The sequence below is a fragment of the Nothoprocta perdicaria genome, unplaced genomic scaffold (genome assembly GCF_003342845.1).
Source record: "Nothoprocta perdicaria isolate Ctin4 unplaced genomic scaffold, notPer1 scaffold_1, whole genome shotgun sequence".
NCBI classification, from domain to species: Eukaryota; Metazoa; Chordata; class Aves; order Tinamiformes; family Tinamidae; genus Nothoprocta; species Nothoprocta perdicaria.
In genome coordinates, this window is record NW_020454093.1 from 4921962 (window position 1) to 4944559 (window position 22598).

Below are 22598 nucleotides of genomic sequence, written 5' to 3' on the forward strand. Positions count from 1 at the left end.
GTTGTACATTAAGAAGGACTATCTATCTGCCAGGTTGCAGCGTATTTTATTTTAGTCTATCAAGAAACAAGCACCTTCCCCAGCTGGGGGCGCACACTTAAAGGAAGAAATCCCTTTTCAGGGAATTTAGAGATGTCTAAACAGATTTAACTCAACTCGAAGAAATCTGCTGCTTAGAGTTCATGTTCTGTTTGCTTTTTTTCTTTCTTCTTCTTAAAAAAGAAAACAACAACATCTTAAAATTTTTCTTCCATAACGGAAGCACAGATAAGAGCAGCATTTTGCTTGTTGTCAGACTTGAGGTCCACTAAAAAAAGTGAGGTCTGTGCCTTGCCAAACGGACACCAAAACTAAAAGCAGGGATTTTTGTAACCATGAGCTGCCAAGAAGCAGAGTAAACAAACTCACATGGTGCTTCATGCTAGTGCTTAAGCTGTTTCCAGTGTTACCAGTTACTTGGTAGTTCCACAGCATCAACATACAGTTGCAATTGCCCATTTTTCTGAGGCCATAAATAAAGAGATTTTTCTTTTTCAAATTAGACTGGCCGGTGTTTCAGGCTGACATCTTAGATCTACAGTGGTGTTTTATTCTTTGTGCACCAGGGCACAACATGAATATGTGCTCCAGAAAGCTGTTCCACCTTTGCATTTAACCTTGCAGAACAGCAAAGAACCAAGTGCTCAATGCACGTTAGTGCCTTTATCTTCTGCATGGGCATCCTGGCAAGTAACAGCTTTCCCTGCTTATACTAATAAAAAAGAAAACAAACAGCCATATCAAGTGAAACCGGAAAATTACTAACGGTAACATTTTTCAATGAATTCCCCTCAATGTACAAAAGCTCTTGAAGAATAAACAAAACACTATCCTGTTCTACCAGACTATTTCCTTTGCATGCACAGTCTTCTGTGACTAGGGCAAGATCCCATCCCAGACAGGACTCCACTGCACATGGGGAGTGTTTTACACTTGTAAAAACATCATTTTAGGTTTGGCACCTATCCATAGTTCTTGCCTTCCCAAAGTTCACGATATGTTGCTTATTTACTTATTGTGCTTTAGTATGAAGTGGCAAAAAAATGTATTACCCTTTCAAATATAAAGTGAGTATAAATAAGAACAGAATTTGTCCCTGTATTATATCACATCACTGTAAAGACCAAATGCTTCACAAACACTATTTTTTTCTTCTCACTTTCCCCTTATGTAAAACTGTTGATACTTTTTCCATTTTACAAATGAAAAATTGAGGAATAAAGATCAAGTCAGAAGAATCACCCTAATTTAGGGTACCTAATTTGACACGTCTAGGACTTTTTTTTTTTTTTAAATATTCCAAACTGTACACGCCCCGTGTAGGCAACTGCAGCCTGCAGTTTGAGGCTACCTGGTAGCAAGAGATGACATTAGAGCTGCATGGGGAAAGATTTCACTGAGTTTCACAGAAAAGTCCTGTCTTTGACCAGGAGTTTGGACTCTTGCTCTGGTTTTGTTTTGGACTGGAAAGAGTAATGACAAACAATCTCTGCGGCGCTTAGACCATAAACACAGTTTGTTTTGCTAAAATATTCTAGGAAAATGAAAGTGGTAAAGAAAAAAAAAAAAAAAGAACAAAAGGAGATAGGATAATATGTCTAGTCCAAAACTCTGAAACCCAGGCAAGACGTTCTAAGCAGAGCGCCTCTTCAGAAAATCTAGGAACAATTTTTTTTTTTTTTTTTTTAAACAAAGCAATCATTTAACTTACATTTGATTCGTATCCAAGCTGTCGGTCTGTAGTTCTTCCTACCTATCTGATTTTTTTCAGTAATTTCTATACTAGAGTGGGAGCCAGGGAAAATGATGTTACAGACAACTCCCTTAAGAATAAGCAGATAAAGTGGTTTCACTTTTTTATAACATAAATAGATCGGTTCAGCTTTTATATACATACTGTAAGCTTTAAAGAGTACATGAGCCAAATTTGTCTAGAAAGCTATTTCATTCAATGAGTTATTTTTAATAAGTTAAATTCCCCATAATCAACATTAAATTGAATATTTGCAACTTCTTGATCTAACTCATAATTTCGTCATAACGTCAGCAACAGTTACAGAAAAGTATGACATTTCTTCAATCAATTTGCACTTAAGAGGGCAATTACTCTTGTATCCAGTGATGAAAGATGTTCTCATTGCAAATACCCATTTTACTCAGAACGACATTTCTCCTTCCAAACATAGAAATAAACCTGCAGGTAACAGAATGCTTTGAAAATAATGGATATGTACTTACAAACATAAACGTACCTTGTTTAGCTTTATAAAATATTCCAGTCCAGCTTCCAAAGGATTAGTGTCACAGTTCATCTGAGAAAAAAAAATACTAAATCCATATATGAAAGATTACTACAGCTTTAGTTTCTTTTTATGCTGTGCACCCTTCTACTTATTCTTGACTGAATGTCTTCTGCACTGTATTTGTGCAAGTTCCATTTGAACAAACTGTGAGCAGCCTACATGCAATTTTCAGCAGAGTACCTACTATTACCCTTATTGGAGCATGTAGATATACAAATTAGACATCTAATTTTCATCATGCAAAATAAATACACATTTCAGTCAGAAACAAGACTTTGTCAAAGCAGCATCAAGCCTGCAAAAGCTCAAACAACTGAGGTACACACATTAACTGCAATGCAACAGAATGCCTTGTCTGCCAAGGCAATTAATATACAGTGCCAATTACTTTTACCACCTGCCCTTACCACCCCTTTAGCGGTGGGAGGCGTGGTTTGTCAGCCAGTATTGGAGCTAGAATGAAAATAATCAGCAGTAGGCAAAGGGAAAGGATTTCTAAGTGCCCAGTATTTTGACTTCCCAGGATCTATCCTTTCCAGGCAGTTGGGAAAAAAAAATCATGCAAGCAGAAATTATCCTGATTTTCCTTTCCTGAAGTTCTTTAGGCCACTTGAATAGTCCCTTAGTGCAAGTGAGCAGATACAAGTTAATGGGAAATGAAAAAGTTCCAAGTATGTTATGAAGCAAGAATAATTGGTCACCCATAGTGCAGTTACTAGAGAAATAAAATGTTTTCAGAACCTATTAGCCAAACTTTTGATTTTCAAATGCTGGAACACAGCAAGTCATCAAATTTGTTATACTCAAGAGGAAAAAGTATCAGTGAATCAAAATGAATGCCTCTGCCGGAATTGCATCAAGTATATTAGCTATTTTTATCTATAAAAGACATTGTTCCTGGTTATACTGGTTATCCCAGCTCAAAGTAAATTTTCTTTTCATGCCACAACTGGAACAAATATCTGTTTTAGCTCTGGCTAAAAGCTATATAGTCATAAAGAAAATAAACAGAAGGAATTATAAAAATATTATATTTCCTGACCTCTGCCCCCCAGGCTCGGAAACCCTTTTCCAACCTTAAAGTGTTCAGAGCATATGTTCCAAAGTTATCGATTTGCTCTTTTTGCCCAGCTTCCATGATAGCACTGTAAAGAGCTACAGAATCTTCTTTTCTGTGATAAAGCTCCCAGCCCAGCTCACCTGTTGAACAAATGAGTTTAATTGATTAATCAATTCATGACTGAAATAATCCTAATTAATATAGTTCTATCACCGGCACAAAGTAAGGATCAATGTTACAACCACTAATACACGTTCTAGGCTCAGTTGTGCTGTCATATAGAAAGTCAGATTACCTGCAAGAACTACTAGAAGATAATATATTAGGCAGCTGTACCATTATTTAAACTATTACCTGAAATAAGGGTATAATCAAGAATAATTAGTAAGAAAAAGACATGCAATGAAGTCACGGTGACAGATCAAGCCTAAGAACATTAAAAACAGACGATGAATTGGCAAGAGAACAGCAAATATAACTGACTATGTAAATAAGGATAAAGGCAGTATTTTATCATGTTCAGTATAATGGAAAGGAAATATGAATTACATCAACTTCACCTGCTTCAGATTGCTCTTAATTTAATCCACTGCAGTAGAGATGAACATAGAAAGAAAGAAAAATGAAATAACTGAGAAAAAATAAATGCTCAGCACTTCAGTGTAACATTTTCAAGGCACTTGACAAACACTAATAAACGATAATCCAAAAACAATTCTTGACGTTGGTTTTGCAGCAAATACCACAGAGGTTATCAGAACTGGCCTTTTGTTCTGCAAAATAAATATTTACACGGTGGGGTATTCTAGAGAAAAAGATCTTGGAAAACACAGTGCAGACTCTGACCAGATCACATTTGAAAATCAGTATACTGGGTTTCCTCAGTATGCTGGGTTTCCTATGTATTTTTTATATATAAAATGTGGCAAACCTATTGCTTATGAAGACACAGTAAGATTTATTTCTCAACATAATTTTAGTTTCATTTATTTACTTATTAACTGATTTCCTTAAGAGTGTTACCTGTGTAGGATATCCTAATAGCAGTAACAGCAATATCTGCAAGTTTCAGATGCCTGGCCTGCAGAAACTTAAATGAACTGTCACTCAGATCCTCAGTTGTCAACTTCTGGAGGACATGTCGTGCATATGGACCCGCTACACCAAGCACTCCCATCTCATCTGTCATGTTTTCTATATCAACTTTGTAATCACCTCTGGCCGCCTCTTCTTCTATCCATCTGCATGTAAAAGTCAACAGTGATATTAACATTTCCATGAAAAGTTACTGATTTAAATAAACATTGGAAAAGAAGAATTTTTTGTCAGCATTAATCTTCTCAGCAGTTCCCAGTCCTAGTATGTTTTCGAAACCAATGAAGTACATTAGATAGACCAAGATTAGATAGATAGATCAAATCCATCACTGATGTAAAACAGCATTTTCTGGTGAGAAAACTAGTACCATGACATAGGCACCTGGGATACAGCAAGGAAAAGAAAGAATTTTAATGGGTAGAATGGGATTTTCAAGATAAGGGAAAGAAATGAGGTCATAGGACTTGAACACAGATTTGCTTTTGTATTCATTAATAAAAAGTCAGCACATAAACAAATATCAGAAATCTCAAGATAAATTTCTGTATTAACATAAATGCACAGCTTGACTGGGCTTATTGCTTCCCGGTACAGTATTTTAAGTGTTGGTAGGAAGTTTGGTTTTGAGTCCTGATTTGATCAGGTATTGTCTTTCAGGAAGCTCTCAAAATAAATGAAAGGGTATATTTTAAGTCTTATGAAATACTGTTTTGTTACACAATGTTAAAAGATCTAAGGCACAGGAGAAAACCAAATGGAGCTGCTGAAATTCTCTGCAAGCAGATGCATTCAGCCTGGTTCTGCCTTTTCTACTTTCATTTGATGCTTTAATGTGCCAATGTTCCTACTGGTTCCCATGAGACTGCTTATAGAACAGTACATTATTCACCATGTGTTGGAGAAGCAAACCTCAGTCTTTTATGTTTTGATTAATTATAAGAACTGATTTGTCAGCAAATTGCAGATTTTCTTCTCTAGTAGAAAAAATCTTTTTTTTTTTTCAGTATGAGTGTATAGTCACTAAAAGCACTAGAAAGTTCATTTACAAATCCACAATCTGAAGAAAAACATTTTAATGTAGTCATCCTGTGAGGGTTTCTCTCTCCCTCCTTTCTTCCATTTCACTTGGTGATCCCAGAGCTCAAAAGCCCAGAAAGCATTTCCACAGTATTAGGAAGACTGCACTGCCCATCTGTACCAGCTAAGTCAATGCCTCTGGTGTTACCAATGTCTAAAGTCTATTTTCTTTTCTGTGTAAGAGAAAATACCGGAAAGGAACAACCCTACTCTCTACCACCATAACAAGCACAAACAGGTCACAGCAAAACAAGAACTACTTATACTAAAGTAGATTACACAACTATCAGTAAATTATCCATCTTTTTACTCCAAAGGCATTCCCTTATGCAGTTATGCTACTTCAGGAGTCGCTTCAGCTAAGTTTACATACACAGAATTCACTTAAACACAGTGAAATTTCTCTCAGAAATAATTAAGAATTTGGCTCTTAGTCAAAGGGTTCCTATATTATCATGGCTGTACAGACTTGTGTTCTTACTGTACCAAAATTAAATTTACCTCAGATCATGGAGTTCTGACCCAGAGCCAGTTACAAGCATAAATTCCCCTGGATACAGCTGAGAGACTGTCAGTTCAGCATAAACTCTTCCTCTTGGTGTTAACATATGACTTATGTTTGTAGAACCCACCTACAGAGTAGAATTCAGAATTATCACAGATGTAAAGTAAAATCTTTCAGTTCTTAAATATTTGAAAATACAATTTTACACTTAAGTCTTCAACTATTTTACTTGTAAGAACTTTTTCTATATTTGTTCTGCCATGCCGCAATAGGAGAGGGAAGATATCCAATTGCCCAGGCTTAAACTTTGCAGTGGAAACTTCAATTTTCCTCATAGAAAAAGTCTTTTTGAAATCACATGAATCAAGACCTCTGTAATTTATTCATTAATTGTATATCATGCAAGGCTTTCTTAAGTCACAGATGACTGAAGAAAGCATTTTCAGCGTGAACTGATCCAATTACTTTTAGTTTAATAACCATCAGAATACAAAATCCTGCTTCTGTTATTGACATATTCTTATTCAATCATGTGAATAAAGCTCTCAGATCTCCAAAAGACAACATATTTTGCCCTGTATAAAACCCAATGACTTTAAAGGAAGAAATACTGAGCTGCCTGATGATTTTGTGGCCCTGTGTAGTAACTATGAACCTCTGCTTATCTGAGTCAGGAGTCTGTGCAGGAATGTGGGCTCTTAAGGTCATATTTCCAGCAACAGTTACTCAGCCATGCTCATAAAATGTATGTTTGCTCATCATCCATACAAGTCAGGGTGTGAATGAGCTATAGCTGCTGCGCTTATATGCTTCCAGAAGCAGAATTTAATCTTTTATGTTTCATCCCGTTTTCATGAGAATCTTGCCAGTCACCCAGTCAGTGCCAGATTTCAGACAATGAATGGAAGAAGTGAAGCCACTGCAGACACTGAAATTCCTCTGTAAGGTCACTGTACATTAATATAAATGCTAGTATATTACAGATACACAGTTAAATCATCAGGCTCTGATGCTAGCCACAGCCTACCTGCTTGTGATACAAGCGCATCTTCATGGAAATATTTTACAATGCTGACGTGAAAGGTAACAAAATCAGACTCTGTGTGCTTAAGCAATCAACTGTTTTGAATGATGAATTTTCTTAGGAGGACTCATAAACCACTCATTCTATTTTTCTGCTTGTCTTTTTTTCTTCCCCTTGGCAACGCTGACTAGAATTTGTAGAAAATTGTACCTTTGTTCTCACAATTTCCTGCTTAATGTTGATTGTTTCCCCCATACACATGTACAGCAAATGTTATCCATGCCAGCTACTGACACAGCTATCCCATCTCCACCCCAGGCTACGGAGAAGACAAGCAGGGAACTTTTAATCTACCTTGCTATCACAGATTTAATAGAAAGAAAAAGAAAAGTAACACAGTAATTTAGGCTGATCTTTCTCCTAAGCCTCAGGACATCCCTCCTGTGCACAGCACGCCCATTCCCATTGGGGTCTGATCTCTGAGCAGATGTACCTACCTTCATGATTATAGTCTCAATCTACTTGCTCAGCTTCCTCCCTCTAATGCTTGAAGCAGGTGAAAATGTCAACTACAGCAAAAATGTAGTGAAATTCTGTGCTGAAACAACAAGCTGCAGCACTACAGAAAAGATTGATGTGCTGAGTGTAGGAGCATCTCAAGACGTTACAGACACTGGCGACCACGGAAAGCAGGGAGATAAAGGGTGGCATGGGGCACTGCCATGAACAAGAAAGCTGGAGTGGTCAGTCATGGTGTGCCTATCGAATGGCATCTGACCCGAAGAGCTGTGTGCAGTGTCACATTTGTGGAGAAAGGATAGGTGAGAGTTTGGAAGCTGAGCAGCCTGAAAATGTGCAGTCCTGCCTGCTTCAGGCACAGAACTTTGCTACAGGGCTGGTATGAGAAGCATGGAAAATAAGCAGGGGTCACATTTAGAAAAATGGTTCCCTTGTGCATGCTGGAAGAGTACATCAACCTGCTGCAGCCCAGCAAGGGCACAGCCCACTGTCTGCTGTCTGCCCCCTTTGCTGTCTGAAGCTGCCACACAGTTTTAGACAGGCAGCTCCCAAACTCTTCCAGTGCCACTGTAAAAAGGTGAGATTCCCTTGGCCTTCTTCAGATACAGATTTCTGCAAGGGGTATTTCTGCCTGGAGCTCTCTAATATGTAAATTTGACTGTTCATCCTCCTAATTAAGTAGAATCTATCTTCCAATACAGGAATTTCTCCAAGGGAATTGGAGTGTTTGACATCTGAAAGGTATTGTAACAATATTATACCTCATTTTCCATTTCTGAAATAGATTCAATTTGTTTAAATTCCATATTAAAACAGTTATCACTGTCCCATTTACCTTTGGAACAACATTTGCAAATAGATGATCCAGCAGTTTAACAGAATCAGAGCCTTTTACTTTAAACTTGCCAAATGGTGACAGGTCAATCACACCGACTTTCTCCATAACCTGTTTATACTCACGACCCAGAGGGTCAAACCAGTTTGTGCGCCGAAAACTGGGTCTGAAACAGAGCATTTATACATATAAAACACAATTTGGCCATTTTGTGCTCTTTTCAGTAAAACATAGTCTTCAGATTTGGCAAAATCATTCAAAACAGATGGGAATTCCTAACTGCAGGTAGCTTACCCAATATTTTCCTCGGTCGCAGATTAATTCTTAAAGCCTTTAACAACAGAGTAAGACATTAGCTGATGTTTTATCATCCATTTTGGACAATAAGCTGTGAACTGCTCAAACGTTATAGTTTTTCATTATGTAATCATAGCATGCTTTGTTGCTGAATCATTTATTTGAGTTTAAGGGGTCAAAGCTCGACTTTGCGAACACCACAAAGTGTCTCCTCTTTCCCCTGTGAGCCTCTTTCAGCCGGGGACTCCAGCAGTCCTGCAGGATCTCTATACACTCCTTGATGCAAGCATGTGGTTAGGCAGGCAGACAGAGAGAAAAAAGGGTCCTCATTTCCTAAGAATTAGTCAGATAGGAATATTCTTGAGCAGGGGGCATGGACTAGTGATCTCTAGACGTCCTTTCAAACCTCAGCCATTCTGTGAGTCTGTGAAATATGTGCTGCTGAGGGGCAAATAACAAAACACAGGTTATAAAGAATAACTTATTGTCCAATCCATTTTCTCTGCTCCCTAATAGCCCATATCCACAGCAGCTATAGGCTACCTCAAGGCTGCCTACCCTATTACAGTGAAATGGATTCTAAAATATGAAAAACAAATCTGCTTAAAAACAATAATGGAATAGCTGAAACGAATGCTAAACATATGCTTCCTCCTAAGTTTAACTCTGCTGGCCCTTACTGTCATGAGGTTTTATCAAGAAAAAAAAAAAAGATGAAAAGACACAATCTTTCATTTACTTGTATCCAGTCTCATCTCCAGGTTTGTAGAACCAATGAGGTTGTTCCCATCCTGCGTGAAAGCCCATGGAACACTTTGACTTCAGTAAATCATAAAGCCCACTGATTCTTTCTGTTGGTCTTCCAGCAAATCTTTCTTCTTTAGGATAACCCACTAGAAAAACAAGTAAATAAATAAATAAATAATGGTATACTGTCCATCACCAAGACAGAACATATTTTATACATATATATATACACATACACACACAAACACAAACGTAGAGCCAGCCCTTGCTGAAACCCATTGTCAGGATATAAACAAACTTCAGAAATGATCTTCTTACCAATGTTGTTAAATCCATAAGATTCTCTGGCTTTGGCTGCTGTATAGTCTGTAGTAGTCCACTTTCCATAGCGATTTGGATCTAATTCTATCAAGTCAAATGGAGGCTCCCCATCAAGGATCCAATCACTGAGGTACTTTCCTATGCCACCAGCATGTATAATGCCATATCTTAAAACCAGAAAAAGAGCTCAATATCAGCATGTATTACTGACACAGCCTGCACAATATTTTTTTTTCTTTCCTTTTTTATCTTTATTCTTTTTTTCAAAGATTGCTTCACTGACAGTTGACTCTATTACCACACTCTCAATAGCAACACTCTGGCCAGTGTGTTGGTTAAAGGAAGATATTTTTTTTTCTCAGAAGTTCAGAATTTAATAGTCCTTCCAGAGATGGTACAAGTCCCCAACAATTAATACTGAAGCAAGTTCTCAAACTTTTAATTTCCAGAAAATACACTTTCTAGCAACAGAACACCTTTTCTTTTCCAGTCCTGCGATCTGAAAAACAGAGATATTCCAGCAGCTATCTTGAGCATTTACATTATATTGGTGAGAGTAACAACAACAAGAATTCAGGAGACAACCCTAGCAAGACAATTTTCAAGAATGAAAGTCCTCAACTTGAAATACTGAGAGTACAGTTTACAGCACTTCACAGAAAATAAGGAAAGGTGGAGGAACAGGGGAACAGAACACAGAAATGTTTTTGCACTCATGTCAGAAGCAAGGCAGAATTGCCTTTTCTCACCTGGAATACCTTCTCTGTCTTCACTACAATTACGGAGCGGGCTTCCATGACATTTATGCTAACAAAATGTGCTCATGGGAGTTCTCTGCTGGCAATCTGTAGCAACAACCTGTCCTGTTTCTACCTAATGAGTGTGTGAAGGATCAGACTGTAGAGATTTCCTGCAAGAAATCTGGATTAAAGGAACAATATCAGACAATAAAGGTAGGCATTCTGAAGTCAGGAAATGACAGATTTAAGGTTCTTTTACTTAAGTCATTTTTTAGGTAAGCATCTTAATACAAACTTTCAAAATGCCTGTTGTCTGCATTTTCACAGGGGGAAGGCTGTTTGTTAGACATGGTCCACCCAGCTCCCTGAACTGGACAACTAGGAGACAAGGTTCCTTGGTGGGTTGCAATATGAGTATGTCACTATTCAGTCTAGATATGGCCAAACAGTACTGTGCAACGCCAAACTACAGGCATCTCAGATTGGACACTGGAACTGAATGGCTTGATGACAAATAGTTGTTAATAATGATGTAAATAATTGTTTTTAACATCTCTGTTAATTAAAGATCTCTGCAAATATCTCTGTGCTTAAAAAGGTGACAAAATATTGTTCCATTTAAAGGGCATGTCAAAACAAATTTGCTATTTGCAAAATGTTCCAGTGAGCGTGACAGAAAAATTCTTGATGAAACACTAACTCAATCCTGAAATTAAGCTCAGATTAGAATGTAGTAATTAAATCACAGAGACTCCCATTGAATAGTGAAGCTACAACAAATTTGAATTGCCGCCATCAGCTTTGCGTTCTGAACTCTATGCCTTGAACTAAATAGGCAAATATCTTATGGAATAAGTAGAATGTAGTTATTTAATACTGATGCATATGCATAAGGAATTCAACTTACACAAGCTATTTAGTTCTGGCACTTCCTAACTTTAGAATGCTTCATTTCATAATCTTTATGAGATTACTTTCATATAGTGTTTTTTTAATCTGTAATTTTTCGTTTTCTAAAAGTAAAACACAAAGAAAAAAGAGCCAGATACATGTGGTCACTGTCAAACACATTCCTGTTCAGCAAAATCTTTAGATTCTCAGAGCAAGTTTGTGTCCTTTAGTGTACCCTAGGGGATAAACTAAAGACTACTGCTTGCGATGCACCACCTTGCAAGTACTGCACAAGCACCAGCAGCCAGTGGTGTCAGCTAGGCAGTTTGAGGGCCTAAATCCTGTGAGCATGAACACCTTGGTCCAGGCACCATTCCAGGAGATGTTTTAGCCAGCTCAAGTCCTCCAGTGCCATTTGCTAAAGCCCAAGGCCCAGACACCATCATGTGAACTTGGCTGGCAACAGACGAGATGACGGGGAAGGGTTTTAGCTGGGGCTGAGGGCCGCCGAGCCAAGCAGGGTAACCCCAGGGCACGAGAGCCTGCGAGGCCGCTCCGCGGTGTGGATACAGTCCTGYGCCTGACTCCATTTTATTTTCTCCATATTCCATCTTTCATATTGTCCCTTCTCTATTCTTATTCTTACTTATTTCACATCTGCTTTCCACTCCTAAAGTTTCTCATTCCATCCCTCTCTCCTAAGAAATCAGAGTCCCCACACTCCTTGGTCTCTTTTCTAGTGTCTCTCTTTCAGGTTCATCCGTTTTCTATCTCATTCCATCAAGAAAAATCCTACACACTCTCTGGCTGTAGAACAGACTATAGGTAGAGTTTGGGAATTTTAGTGCAAGATTTAGTGAGCCTCTATCAAGTATCTATGATCCAAAAGCTTTTCAAAGGTTTGTATATTAGCTTCAAGGATAGATCTTCAAGGATAGAAGAATGGCAAATAGGCACAACTGTTGGAGAGAAGATATTTCTGCCAAATGTCAGGTTCTTTCTCAGAAAATCTCAGAGCTTTTCAAGTGAAAGATTATGTCCCAAAAGCTTAACTCTAGCAAAACGACGTACTCTCCAATAATCTCATTCTGTGGAATGGTTACACTGCTTTGACTTAAAATTTCTTGAAGAAAATTCTAGCCAACTCGACATTTTCAAAGTTATAGGCAATGGAAAACAGTCTTAAATGGGAAGCATTGAGCAACCTTAATAATAAACAGTGCTGCAAACCCCGCTAATGATACTTATTAACTTCTTTGCACATTACACTGCCTAACTGCTGCTAATTTTAGACGATAAAAAGCCTCCGAACTAGCAGCATTAAGTCCTCTGTCACAATGTCCCTGCTAGCTGACTGTGAGATAAGGATTGCTAATGCACACAAAAAATTACAACACTGGTTGCAACGCTGCAGTGACCCTGAGGCACGGAACAGGGAGTCAAACATCCCTGAAAAGCAGACAGGACAATCCAATGATAGTCTGTCTTCCCAGCAGCATAACTGCAACCTGTGTCTGAACTTCTAGAGATTACTCAGATTCCTGGAAAAAGTGTTTTAAAAAAAAGTAAATGGATAGCACTAGTCTTCAGTTACTTCTATGTGGAACTTTGATTATGCTCCCATTGAGGCCAATGCTGGAAGAAAAGCTCCAAAGAGTGGAAGCATCATTAACAAACTAAATCTGTTTTTCTGGAGAACAGGCAAGCCACTTCTGCATCTAGAAGTTTTGAAAGAGTTATTAAAAGATTTTAAAAAATCTTTTTCTCTCTCTCTTTTTTTTTTTTTTAAATCCAAGTAGCAAAGGTGAGTACCTTTCACAATGAATTGTTGCAAAATTCCCAAAGTCTTTTAATTTGGGGCCTAGGAAAGCACATTAGTGATACAGCTTTATCTTACAGTCTGAGGGTTTGTTTGGTTTGGCTTAGAAAAAAATAGAAAAAGCTGAGCTGGATTTTGACCGCAAATTAGGCAATTGGAAGAACAATGTAAACAAAACATGTTCAGTAACATGTGCCTGGAATTGGATTTAGTTCATTCTATTTTGTCTGGAATCAATGAGGAAACTACAGTAATTAAAGAGAAGTCAGTAAGAGTTTTACCACTCACTACGACGGATTCAGGGTGTCTATGATGCAAAAGGCATTCAAAGGAAATACCAAAGTGAGCAGGAGAGAATGAGCAGCACCAGTAAGACCCTTTCTGTGTCCATAACCCTAGCATGCCAGCAGGGCCTCCTGCTTAGTTTGACTCCAGTTTTTTACCCAAAGGGCAGCATTGTGGGTTCATTCCCCTCATTCTCACCACAGCTTCAGCGGCACCATTTTCTGCCTGTGCCAAACACTTATTGAAAGCAATGCAATTCAACGTCAATCATTATTTTTCAGTTTGTTTCCTTCTTCTGAAGGATGATGTTAGTGACACATCAGAGAGCAGCAAGAAATGACTGGTACTTGGTGCTGTGTGTACAAGACGTTAGAGCTCTAAAAGTGTTGGGTTTTACCAAACACTTTCCAGTTCATTTTATGATTGACTTTGAATTGAGAATGATGAGGAAGCTGTGAGAAAGAAGGAAGAGTTGAGTCCCAGTGACTAAGGCTACTTACAACTACATTTTACATACAGTATGTACAAAATACACCCCCCAAACCCACAGATTTTTCCAAAGGTCAGACTGCCATTTTAACAAGGCGTTGGACAAAAGTCGTAGCAATGAATTTACTCACCCAAAACCAATAGCTACCCAGTAATTTCTGACACCCTGATGTGGTCCCACCATAGGCAGAATGTCTGGAGAATAGGTGATAGGACCCGCAATTGTGTTTATGATGTTTGCGTGTTTCAGAACTGGTACCATTTCCATAGCAGCCTCAATATATTCCATTATTCTGTTTAAATCAGATTCAAAAAGTTCTTTTCCAAAACCTGCACAAATATTTGACTCATATTATATATTTGTTAATTGCACTGAAAATACTTACACTTTCAATACAGGTATGCAATCTGCATGTATTGTTATACAGAATTGACAGTACACATTCAAGCATTTCTCATCCTAAGTGAGAAAAATGGTGTGCATAAACCACAAGTTACCTGCAGGATCAAGTTTATTGTCACTGTATTTACATGGCCTTTCATACGTATTTGTTTAACCCTAAGGTCACACAAATTCAACACTGAAGTAGAAAGGAGATGGTGAAACACAGAAACTTCCTTTCATGTTAGCAAAAACTACTTACTTTTATTGAGATGGCAACAATCTTATCAAGAGGGAAGGAAAGATATTGCCTGGGTCAGCTTATGATTTCCTTGGTGTACAGTCAATTCTTGGATATATTTCAACCTTTAGTCTGAGCTCTGAGCTTTACTGGACCTCCCTTTGTAGCAGTGAGCAGACCTGACACTAGCGGAGACACTAACGTGAGGAAGCTATGGCAGATCAATTCAGTGTCCAGCATAGCTGGTTATTCCATGTTAGGAAAGGACCATTTTTTAAATTATCAAGAGCATTGATTCTGCCCAGAAGTGAACAGAGAGCTGGGTCGAGATACAACAGTGCACTTTTACAAGCAGCAATAACGATGCTTTGGGTTGTTAATTTTGTTTTGTTTTTGAAAAAAAAAATCTACTAATCTATAACTCTTTGCATTTATTTTTGATCATACCACTTTGTCTAAGACATTACTTTACTGAATCTGTATTCCTGTTTAACTACAATTAGCTCCAGGGAGCAACCAAAAATCCAAAGCTGCTGCCAGCATGCTGGAGAGAGCTATAGCTTTGAACAGTCTCTGCTCAGGTGAAAAACTTACAACTCCTAGATTTAATGACTAGATCTAATCATAACACACACACATCTGTTCAGAGAGTAGGGCTAGGCCATGTTTTACACATACATGTCGTGCCTATTTCCAACAGTCTTGGTGTATTGCTGTGTTATTTCTATTTACCCCTAACTAGAGGCTACAACCATTCTTTGGGAAAAAAAAAGTTCCTGAGCCGCAATTGTGCATTGAAGTTATTTCCATGTTTCATCAAGTCAGCCAGTGTGGCAGAATGGGATTTATACATATTAAATGGCATGCTAGTCCTTAACAGTTTAAAGAAAAAAATGTTTTAATTACCAGGTGGGACTCCATGTGTTACCCATGAGTCCTGTAGCTTCATCTTCTCCTGACTTTCGTATGGACCAAATAAAAGTCCATCCCTTTCTTGCCTTAGATAATATGATCCTTCTAAGTCACGAATCACAGGCAGTTCTCTTTTCAGGGCTTTCACCTCAGGGATACTTGATGTTACAATATACTGGTGATGAACTGGTATGACAGGGTGCTCCAGACCAATCATTTTGCCTATTTCACGGGCCCAGAAGCCTATAGAAGACAACAAACAGAGGATTAATATTCATACATTTATTTCAGGGAAAAGAAAAAAAATCAGGAGCTATTCTGCTTTACAGATGGTGAGAACGATATCACTTTCTCCATATTTTTAATTTTCAATTTATCTTTCCTATGATCCAGCACAGTTCTTTTATATCCTCCATAACGTTACTTTCTTGCTCCCAATTATACCACCACACATTATTATAGTATACTGCTGATCATAAATATAGCTGAAAAAAATACGAATTAAGTTTCTAGAAAATTCACAGGGATTTTAATTAACAGTCCCACAGACCTCATGGTTTATTTCAGTAAATACATCCACAACCACAGCTCTAGCACAAATAAATTAGCTCACATCATATTTCTTAACCTAATCTCTTATTACCCAGCAAATGAGCTAGTATACTTACTCAAGAGGGTGGCCAAGTTCTAACACCCTAATACAGCAGGATATTTTTTTTTTAACCTCAAGAATTCAGGTTTCTCTCCTTCTTCTCATACATCACATGACTTGTATTAAGTTTCTTATTTAATAAACAATTTATTATAATGTTTCTGTTGGTGAGTAGTCAGCATGCTCTTCCACAGACAGATATCCACTTAGAAATCCTGATACATGTGTGATCAGATGAAGGATGTAGCAACTTCCATTCACATTTCCTTCATGTATTCTATTAGATGTTAATTTAAAGAAGTCCCAAGTCTTTGGTAAGGTCTTTCAAGACTAGCTGTTTCTAATTGCCAAAGTGCATCCACTTAGGGAGGTACCTACGTCCTAGTTAGCTGTGCCAGCTGGCTCTGCCTGGCATGTCCGTTTGGGCTCTGCATCACGGCTCACGTCTGATGTGAGGATGCAACTTACTGAGCAGGGAATCAGACAGACACAATGAAGTGGAAAAGCAGCTGCTTGAAGAAGCTTGGAATATCCCTCCACCTCACTGTCCTGACTCTTTGGATAGAGGAACAGAGATACAAGAAGTAGGAATGCAGGGCGGAAATCCAAGAGGCAGTAGTTTCAGGGCAGACTGTGGGGTTGAGAACCAGTGTTGGGGGAAGGAGAATGGAAGAACAAGAAGAGGTAGTGGGACCTTTGAAATAAAAGAACTAATAAAATAATAAATAAAAGAATAAAAGAATAATAATAGTAAAAATTTAATAAAAAAGAGCTAATAAGAAAGAGCTAATTCTTCATGAAACCCCTACAAATTTTTGAGATCTGTAAATCATACCAAAAACCTACAAGGCCCATTTTTTTTCCAATTATGTAGGAAAAAGTGATGTGGGAATGTTATAAATGTGCAAAGAAGATAAGATACATGTGTGATATAATACGACAACATGCCAGGAAACCAATTTTAAGGAATTATTTTGATTTGGACATTCATAAATGATCTACGAAGATCACTATTTTAAGGTACAGTGAACTAATAATCAGTGCTGGAAAAGGGCAGGGTGAAGTAGTAGAGCACTCCAGCTTTAGTATTACAACCTGTTTTTCTGCCAAAATTGCTCGGACTTCAAGAGATATTTTGAAAAAGGATGATGCTCCAAGAATATATTCCTAATGAATTTTAATAATTTTACTATTTTGCTTACCCAGTATACAGTACCAATGGGAAAATATAGACAGTAATGATATTCAAACAAAATAAAACTGGTAGACTAAATTTTAGCTTTTTGATTCTTAACTTTGATTCTCTGAAAATAGTACTAAGCTTTTTTAACAATTAAGATTCTGGAATCATATAAAATCAGAGTTGTTGAATTGCTGTTGAACTAAAGGCAAATCCTTTAGGTATACGCCATACAAAATCTTAAATAATGTAGTTCTAAAAAAGAAAGTTCACACTTAAGCTCATTGCTTGTTTAATCATCAGGAATAACAACAGCTGGGATTTACTAAACGAAATACATTATAGTTTCTTTGTCTAAAGTTTTTGAACCACGTGCAAAAGCCATTACACAAAAAGGACAACGGGAGGAATATGTTCACTGAAATAAAATTCTAATTGGAAGCAGATGTCAAGCTCTATCACACATAGTAGAGATAAATGAAGGTATAAATTATATCTCTGGGACATTTGTAATGATTATATTGTGGAGATGGCACACATCTGATGTTGAAATATTTACTGGTGGTATCACTTAGCATATCTTGAACAGATACTGAATGCAGAGTTGAACTATGCATTCCAGTTTTTGTTTAAAAAAAATCAGGACAAAATCTTCCATTACTACATATGTATAAAAGAGTAGGGAGATTGAATGTGTGCATGCATGCACCTGTGTGTTTATATACTCCTGCATACATACTGTACATATAAACAAACCTCTTTTTTCTGTAGATTTTAATCAATCATTCTATTAAAAGGAGGCTGCAAATCACTTCATCAGACTCAATACAAGTTAGTTCATGTCATGGATTATTTATTAAGGATCTGCTTTCTTCAAAGATGGAAATCTCACATAAGGAAGAGCTAAAAATTGGTTGGAACTAGTCTGCTCCAGTTCCACAGCAGATGTCAGTTGAGGTGGGGGCAAGAGAGAATGCAGAAAGCCCTCAGATGTGTTCTTCAATGCTCAGACTGCAATATGAGCCTGAAGCATGAGCTCTGAATTATATCAGTCATGATCTGTAGAGGAATGAGCCAAGGCTGAGAAGAATGTTAGCTGACAGAATACTTATTAAAGATATGGGTTACATCGTATTGATTTCACATCATTAGCCAGAATGTTAAGCAACATGTGCTTCAAATGGTCATTTTGGCAGAATGGTTAGCTACACATGAGAACTGACTAAGTATCTCTCTGGTTTGGTAAGTTATTAAATCAAAAAAAGACTGAAAAATTCAGAAGGGTGCATTCTGGTTTTGCAAATAAAAATTGAAAAATGGTTATTAGAAAACTCTGCCTAATGTCAACTAGATGCATAACTAAAAGAGAGACAACTACGCTACAAAAATATACATACAGATTTCATTTATAATGCTTCATTAACATGTTGCAAAGCCTAGAGTCCAGAATAATGAGTGCCTAGAAGCTTGGGGCCAAAATAAGAGGTCTGATTGCCAAAAGAGCTGTTTTTCCATTCTGTAATCCCAGCTCATTCCCACCCTGTTTGACTATTGACATCATGACAGGGTAACCGGCAAGTTTAAAACCTGGAGGGGAGCTTTACAGACCCCTGCCATTTTAGCCAAGCTGACTGCACTAGCAAGTGTTAACCTATGGATGCTAAAGGAGAAGAGAAGGCACATGTGGCCACCTGGTTTCCCAGTTGCCCTGAAAGGCAGCAATGATCTAACAAGGCTCTCTGCATGCACTCCAGACCCAAGGAGGAAGGTCACCCACTAAGCACAAATTCTTCTGCCCATCTTCTGAGTTCAATCCTTCATCTCATTCCTTGCAACCTATCTCAAGCTTCTCTCTTTCCCATCCCATCTTACACTTGTCCTCACATCCTTTTCAGCTAGTTTTTCTCACTCTATGTGCAAATCAGTTTTCCTCCTCCTTTGTCAAATCCTGTCTCAGTTGGTTTCTCTTCTTTGCAATCTACTCACATCTGTCTTTCCCTCCACAAGTCTTTACTCTTCAGAGAACTCAGAGAGTCTCAATTTTAAAGCCTCTCTTTTGCCTGGAGCCAATCCTCAAGTACCTTTCCTAATCTTATTGCCTAAAAAAGCTCCAGTTTCCTTAATCAATCGTTTCAGATTCCTTTCTGAAGGAATCTCCATCTCTTTCCTCTCCATCTCTTTGGTGTTACTCCCTCTATGATATCCCTCCAGGTTGAGCTTCCTTAGCCAGTAAGTCCTCTCACTCACAGACATTCCACTTGCTGCCAGTGCTCCAATCATCTCCAGGAACCTTTCCCAAGCTGTTCTCTCCTCCAAATCTATTTCCTTTCCAATCAATTAACTCCTAATTCCAACTAACAGCCATAGTTATTCTACTCACCAAACATAAAGTGGCATAAAAAGAAGTGGTTAGTTTACAGACAGGTTTTTAGATCTATTGATTTGTTTAGGGAAACAGGAACAGAAATTCTTGCCCAAAAGCTCTTTGAAAAAGAAACATCCATTTGGCTCCTTTAACATAATGAATACAAAATCACATGTATAAATACCAGCTACCTTGAATTAGGAAACTTTTACTACATGAAAAAAGATATTGTTAAGCCAAATGCATACTTAAAATACTAACCAAAGGGCAACAAAAAGCTGGTTCAAGAATATGTAGATAGAGTCAAGCTTTAGAGAAAGGTAACACTGGAATACACAGTGTTATCTTACTGATAGCAAGTCCTCAGTCTCCGAAAAAATGGCAAAGAGGTTTCGAATTCCTTTGTACATCCCTTTTTCCTTCCTCAGTAGCACTTATAAGAGGTCCTGTAATTTTAGAGGACAAGTTGCATAGGCCATAACTCTCTGTCTCTTCTACACATTTTACTGTAGGCTAATAAAGGCCTCCCCTGTTTCTAGAATCTAACAAGACAGTCTAGCTACTAACTGCTTAACAAGAAAGGAATATTAATATCCATAAAGGACAATTAACTTAAAGGCTAGTTCTTCACAATGTTGTTACAGTGATATACGTAGACTATATTTTACCACAAATAAATGAATATTCATAAACATGTATTACCTATTTCTGTAATCCAGACGGAGTAGCACAGATGCTCTGTAACAATTAGTTTGCAAGTCTCAAGAGCATACAAATGCTTATGTTAAGACCTACCTGCAGTGTTCACAACTCTTTTTGCTTGAATTATTCCAAGTGGAGTTTCAACTTCCCACATCCCATCTGATCGGAAGTTTAGATTAGTCACTTGGACTGGGTATTTTAACTGAGCACCGTATTTTCTGGCTCCCGCAGCCAAAGCCATAGTAAGAGAGTAGGGATCAATATGTCCATCGCCAGGGTTATACAGGCCAGCCAGGACCTAAGGGGAGGTAAAATAAAATAAAATAAAATAAAATAAAATAAAATAAAATAAAATAAAATAAAATAAAATAAAATAAAATAAAATAAAATAAAATAAAATCACTGAAGTCAATTAATTTTAAGATTGCTACATTTCTGGAACGCAAATCAAAACAAATTTTAAAACCATACAGTGTTCTAAAAGCTAAGGTTAGCTAACTAAACAGTGCTTCTAAAGAAGTAAAATTCATCAGTTCTCCCATACATGCCAAAGTCCCAGTATTTAAATATTATGGCACAGAATACGCACTGAAATGCATAGAAGTCTGCTCTTTTTTTCACTGCAAACCAAAACCCTTTTATACAAACAGTAGCAAAGAAACAGGCTGTAGAGCTATATATCTGGTAGACCAATATTTAATTGCAAAAGACATTATGTTTCATAAGATTTCTTTACCTTATCCATATTCAATAAGGGAAACAACTCTTGCACTTTCTCAGGCGTGATTAAGTACTGCTCTGTTGGGTGCCAACCGGCACGAGTCATTTGATATTTGAATTCATCCACCCTAGTTGGGGTTGAAGCAATCCTGATGCTGCCAGGCTGATGAAACCCCACAATCTGAAACACACAGCAAAACTCAGTTATTGCAAGGATCTTTATCTCAGTAAATGCATATTTGGGAATCACTAATATCACTGAAAGGAGACTGAAATAAAAGTGTCCTTTAAGAAACAGGACTTAAATGCAGACTCAGAGAGAAAAAAAGAAAAAAAGAAAAAAAGAAAAAAAAAAAAGTCATTACCAAAATAACTTCCCAAATATACACTATCTTGAAAAGAAATTGTAAAAAAGCTCTATTGAATGTCATGATACTGTTGTTTTAAACTAAAATTTATCAATACTTGAAATTATGGCTCAGATTTTCAGAAGTGTATCAGATGAATTTGAAAATAAACATACAACAATTTATATTAAAGATTATCACCTGCATAGTTTTCTTTTGAGATGATGCAAAATAAATTTAACTGATCAAGCATCTTTACAGATTCAAGTAATTCTCTCCTTTTTTCTCTTCTTACTAATGTAGAAAACTCTATCTAGGTGGACACTTTCCGGCATTCATAACTTAATTTATGCTTCTCTTGCATCACAGTACTTTAATACGGCAAATAAAACATTTTGTAGGAGAACTCACAATGCTAATTTGTTGTAATGTCTTAGGTGAGTGGCAGAATAAGGCAACAGGTATTTTATGACAATTGTCAATTAGCACACTGGCAAGGTCAGGAGCATGCAGGTTCTATTACAGCTTCTGCTGTAGCTTGAAGCAAGCATCTGCTTCGTGAATGGAAACTATACGGCTGAATGATGACAGATTAAAACGTGACTCCCATGTTTCTCAACATACCCATTCCTGAAGCCACTTAATAAAAAGCTCAGCTCTGAGGAGGGACAGGAAGAATTGCAGCAATCTTCTCAAGCACAGGCAGCATCATATCACGCATACTTTCCAGTAGCCATGTTTAAAGCAGGAATGTACAATAATCAACCTGTTCATCCCACATCCTTGCTGCTATTTTAACTCCTATAGAGAGCTGCACACTCTGGGGCTGCTGAGCTTCTGAGATGTTTGATGAAAACCATTTTCTAAAAGATTAGAGGGACCTTGGAAACTTTCTAAAATATTCAGTGAATAAGCACCAGGCTATAGTATATTTATGGAAGCAGAAAAATATTTCAATAAAAGGATAGCCTTATGATAATCATTAACATATGGACACACAACTTCTCAAGCCCAAATGCCTCTATAAGACTCACAGTAAGATTGATCT

General features: G+C 37.5%; 1 protein-coding gene across 2 annotated transcripts in view; it reads right to left on the reverse strand.

Moving 5' to 3' along the window:
• DMGDH (dimethylglycine dehydrogenase) overlaps positions 1 to 22598 on the reverse strand; it is a 35715-nt gene that overhangs the window by 8620 nt on the left and 4497 nt on the right. The window contains exons 3-13 of one of the 2 annotated variants that reach the window (XM_026036657.1): positions 21220 to 21384; positions 20577 to 20781; positions 15579 to 15827; positions 14181 to 14379; positions 9823 to 9992; positions 9497 to 9650; positions 8461 to 8626; positions 6079 to 6209; positions 4426 to 4643; positions 3385 to 3542; positions 2292 to 2351 (exon numbers count right to left, since the gene is read on the reverse strand). In XM_026036657.1, coding sequence (XP_025892442.1) covers positions 2292 to 2351; positions 3385 to 3542; positions 4426 to 4643; positions 6079 to 6209; positions 8461 to 8626; positions 9497 to 9650; positions 9823 to 9992; positions 14181 to 14379; positions 15579 to 15827; positions 20577 to 20781; positions 21220 to 21384 — 1875 coding nt within the window. Of the gene's footprint in view, positions 1 to 2291; positions 2352 to 3384; positions 3543 to 4425; positions 4644 to 6078; positions 6210 to 8460; positions 8627 to 9496; positions 9651 to 9822; positions 9993 to 14180; positions 14380 to 15578; positions 15828 to 20576; positions 20782 to 21219; positions 21385 to 22598 lie in introns of those variants that run through there. The other variant, XM_026036650.1, reaches the window with a different exon arrangement.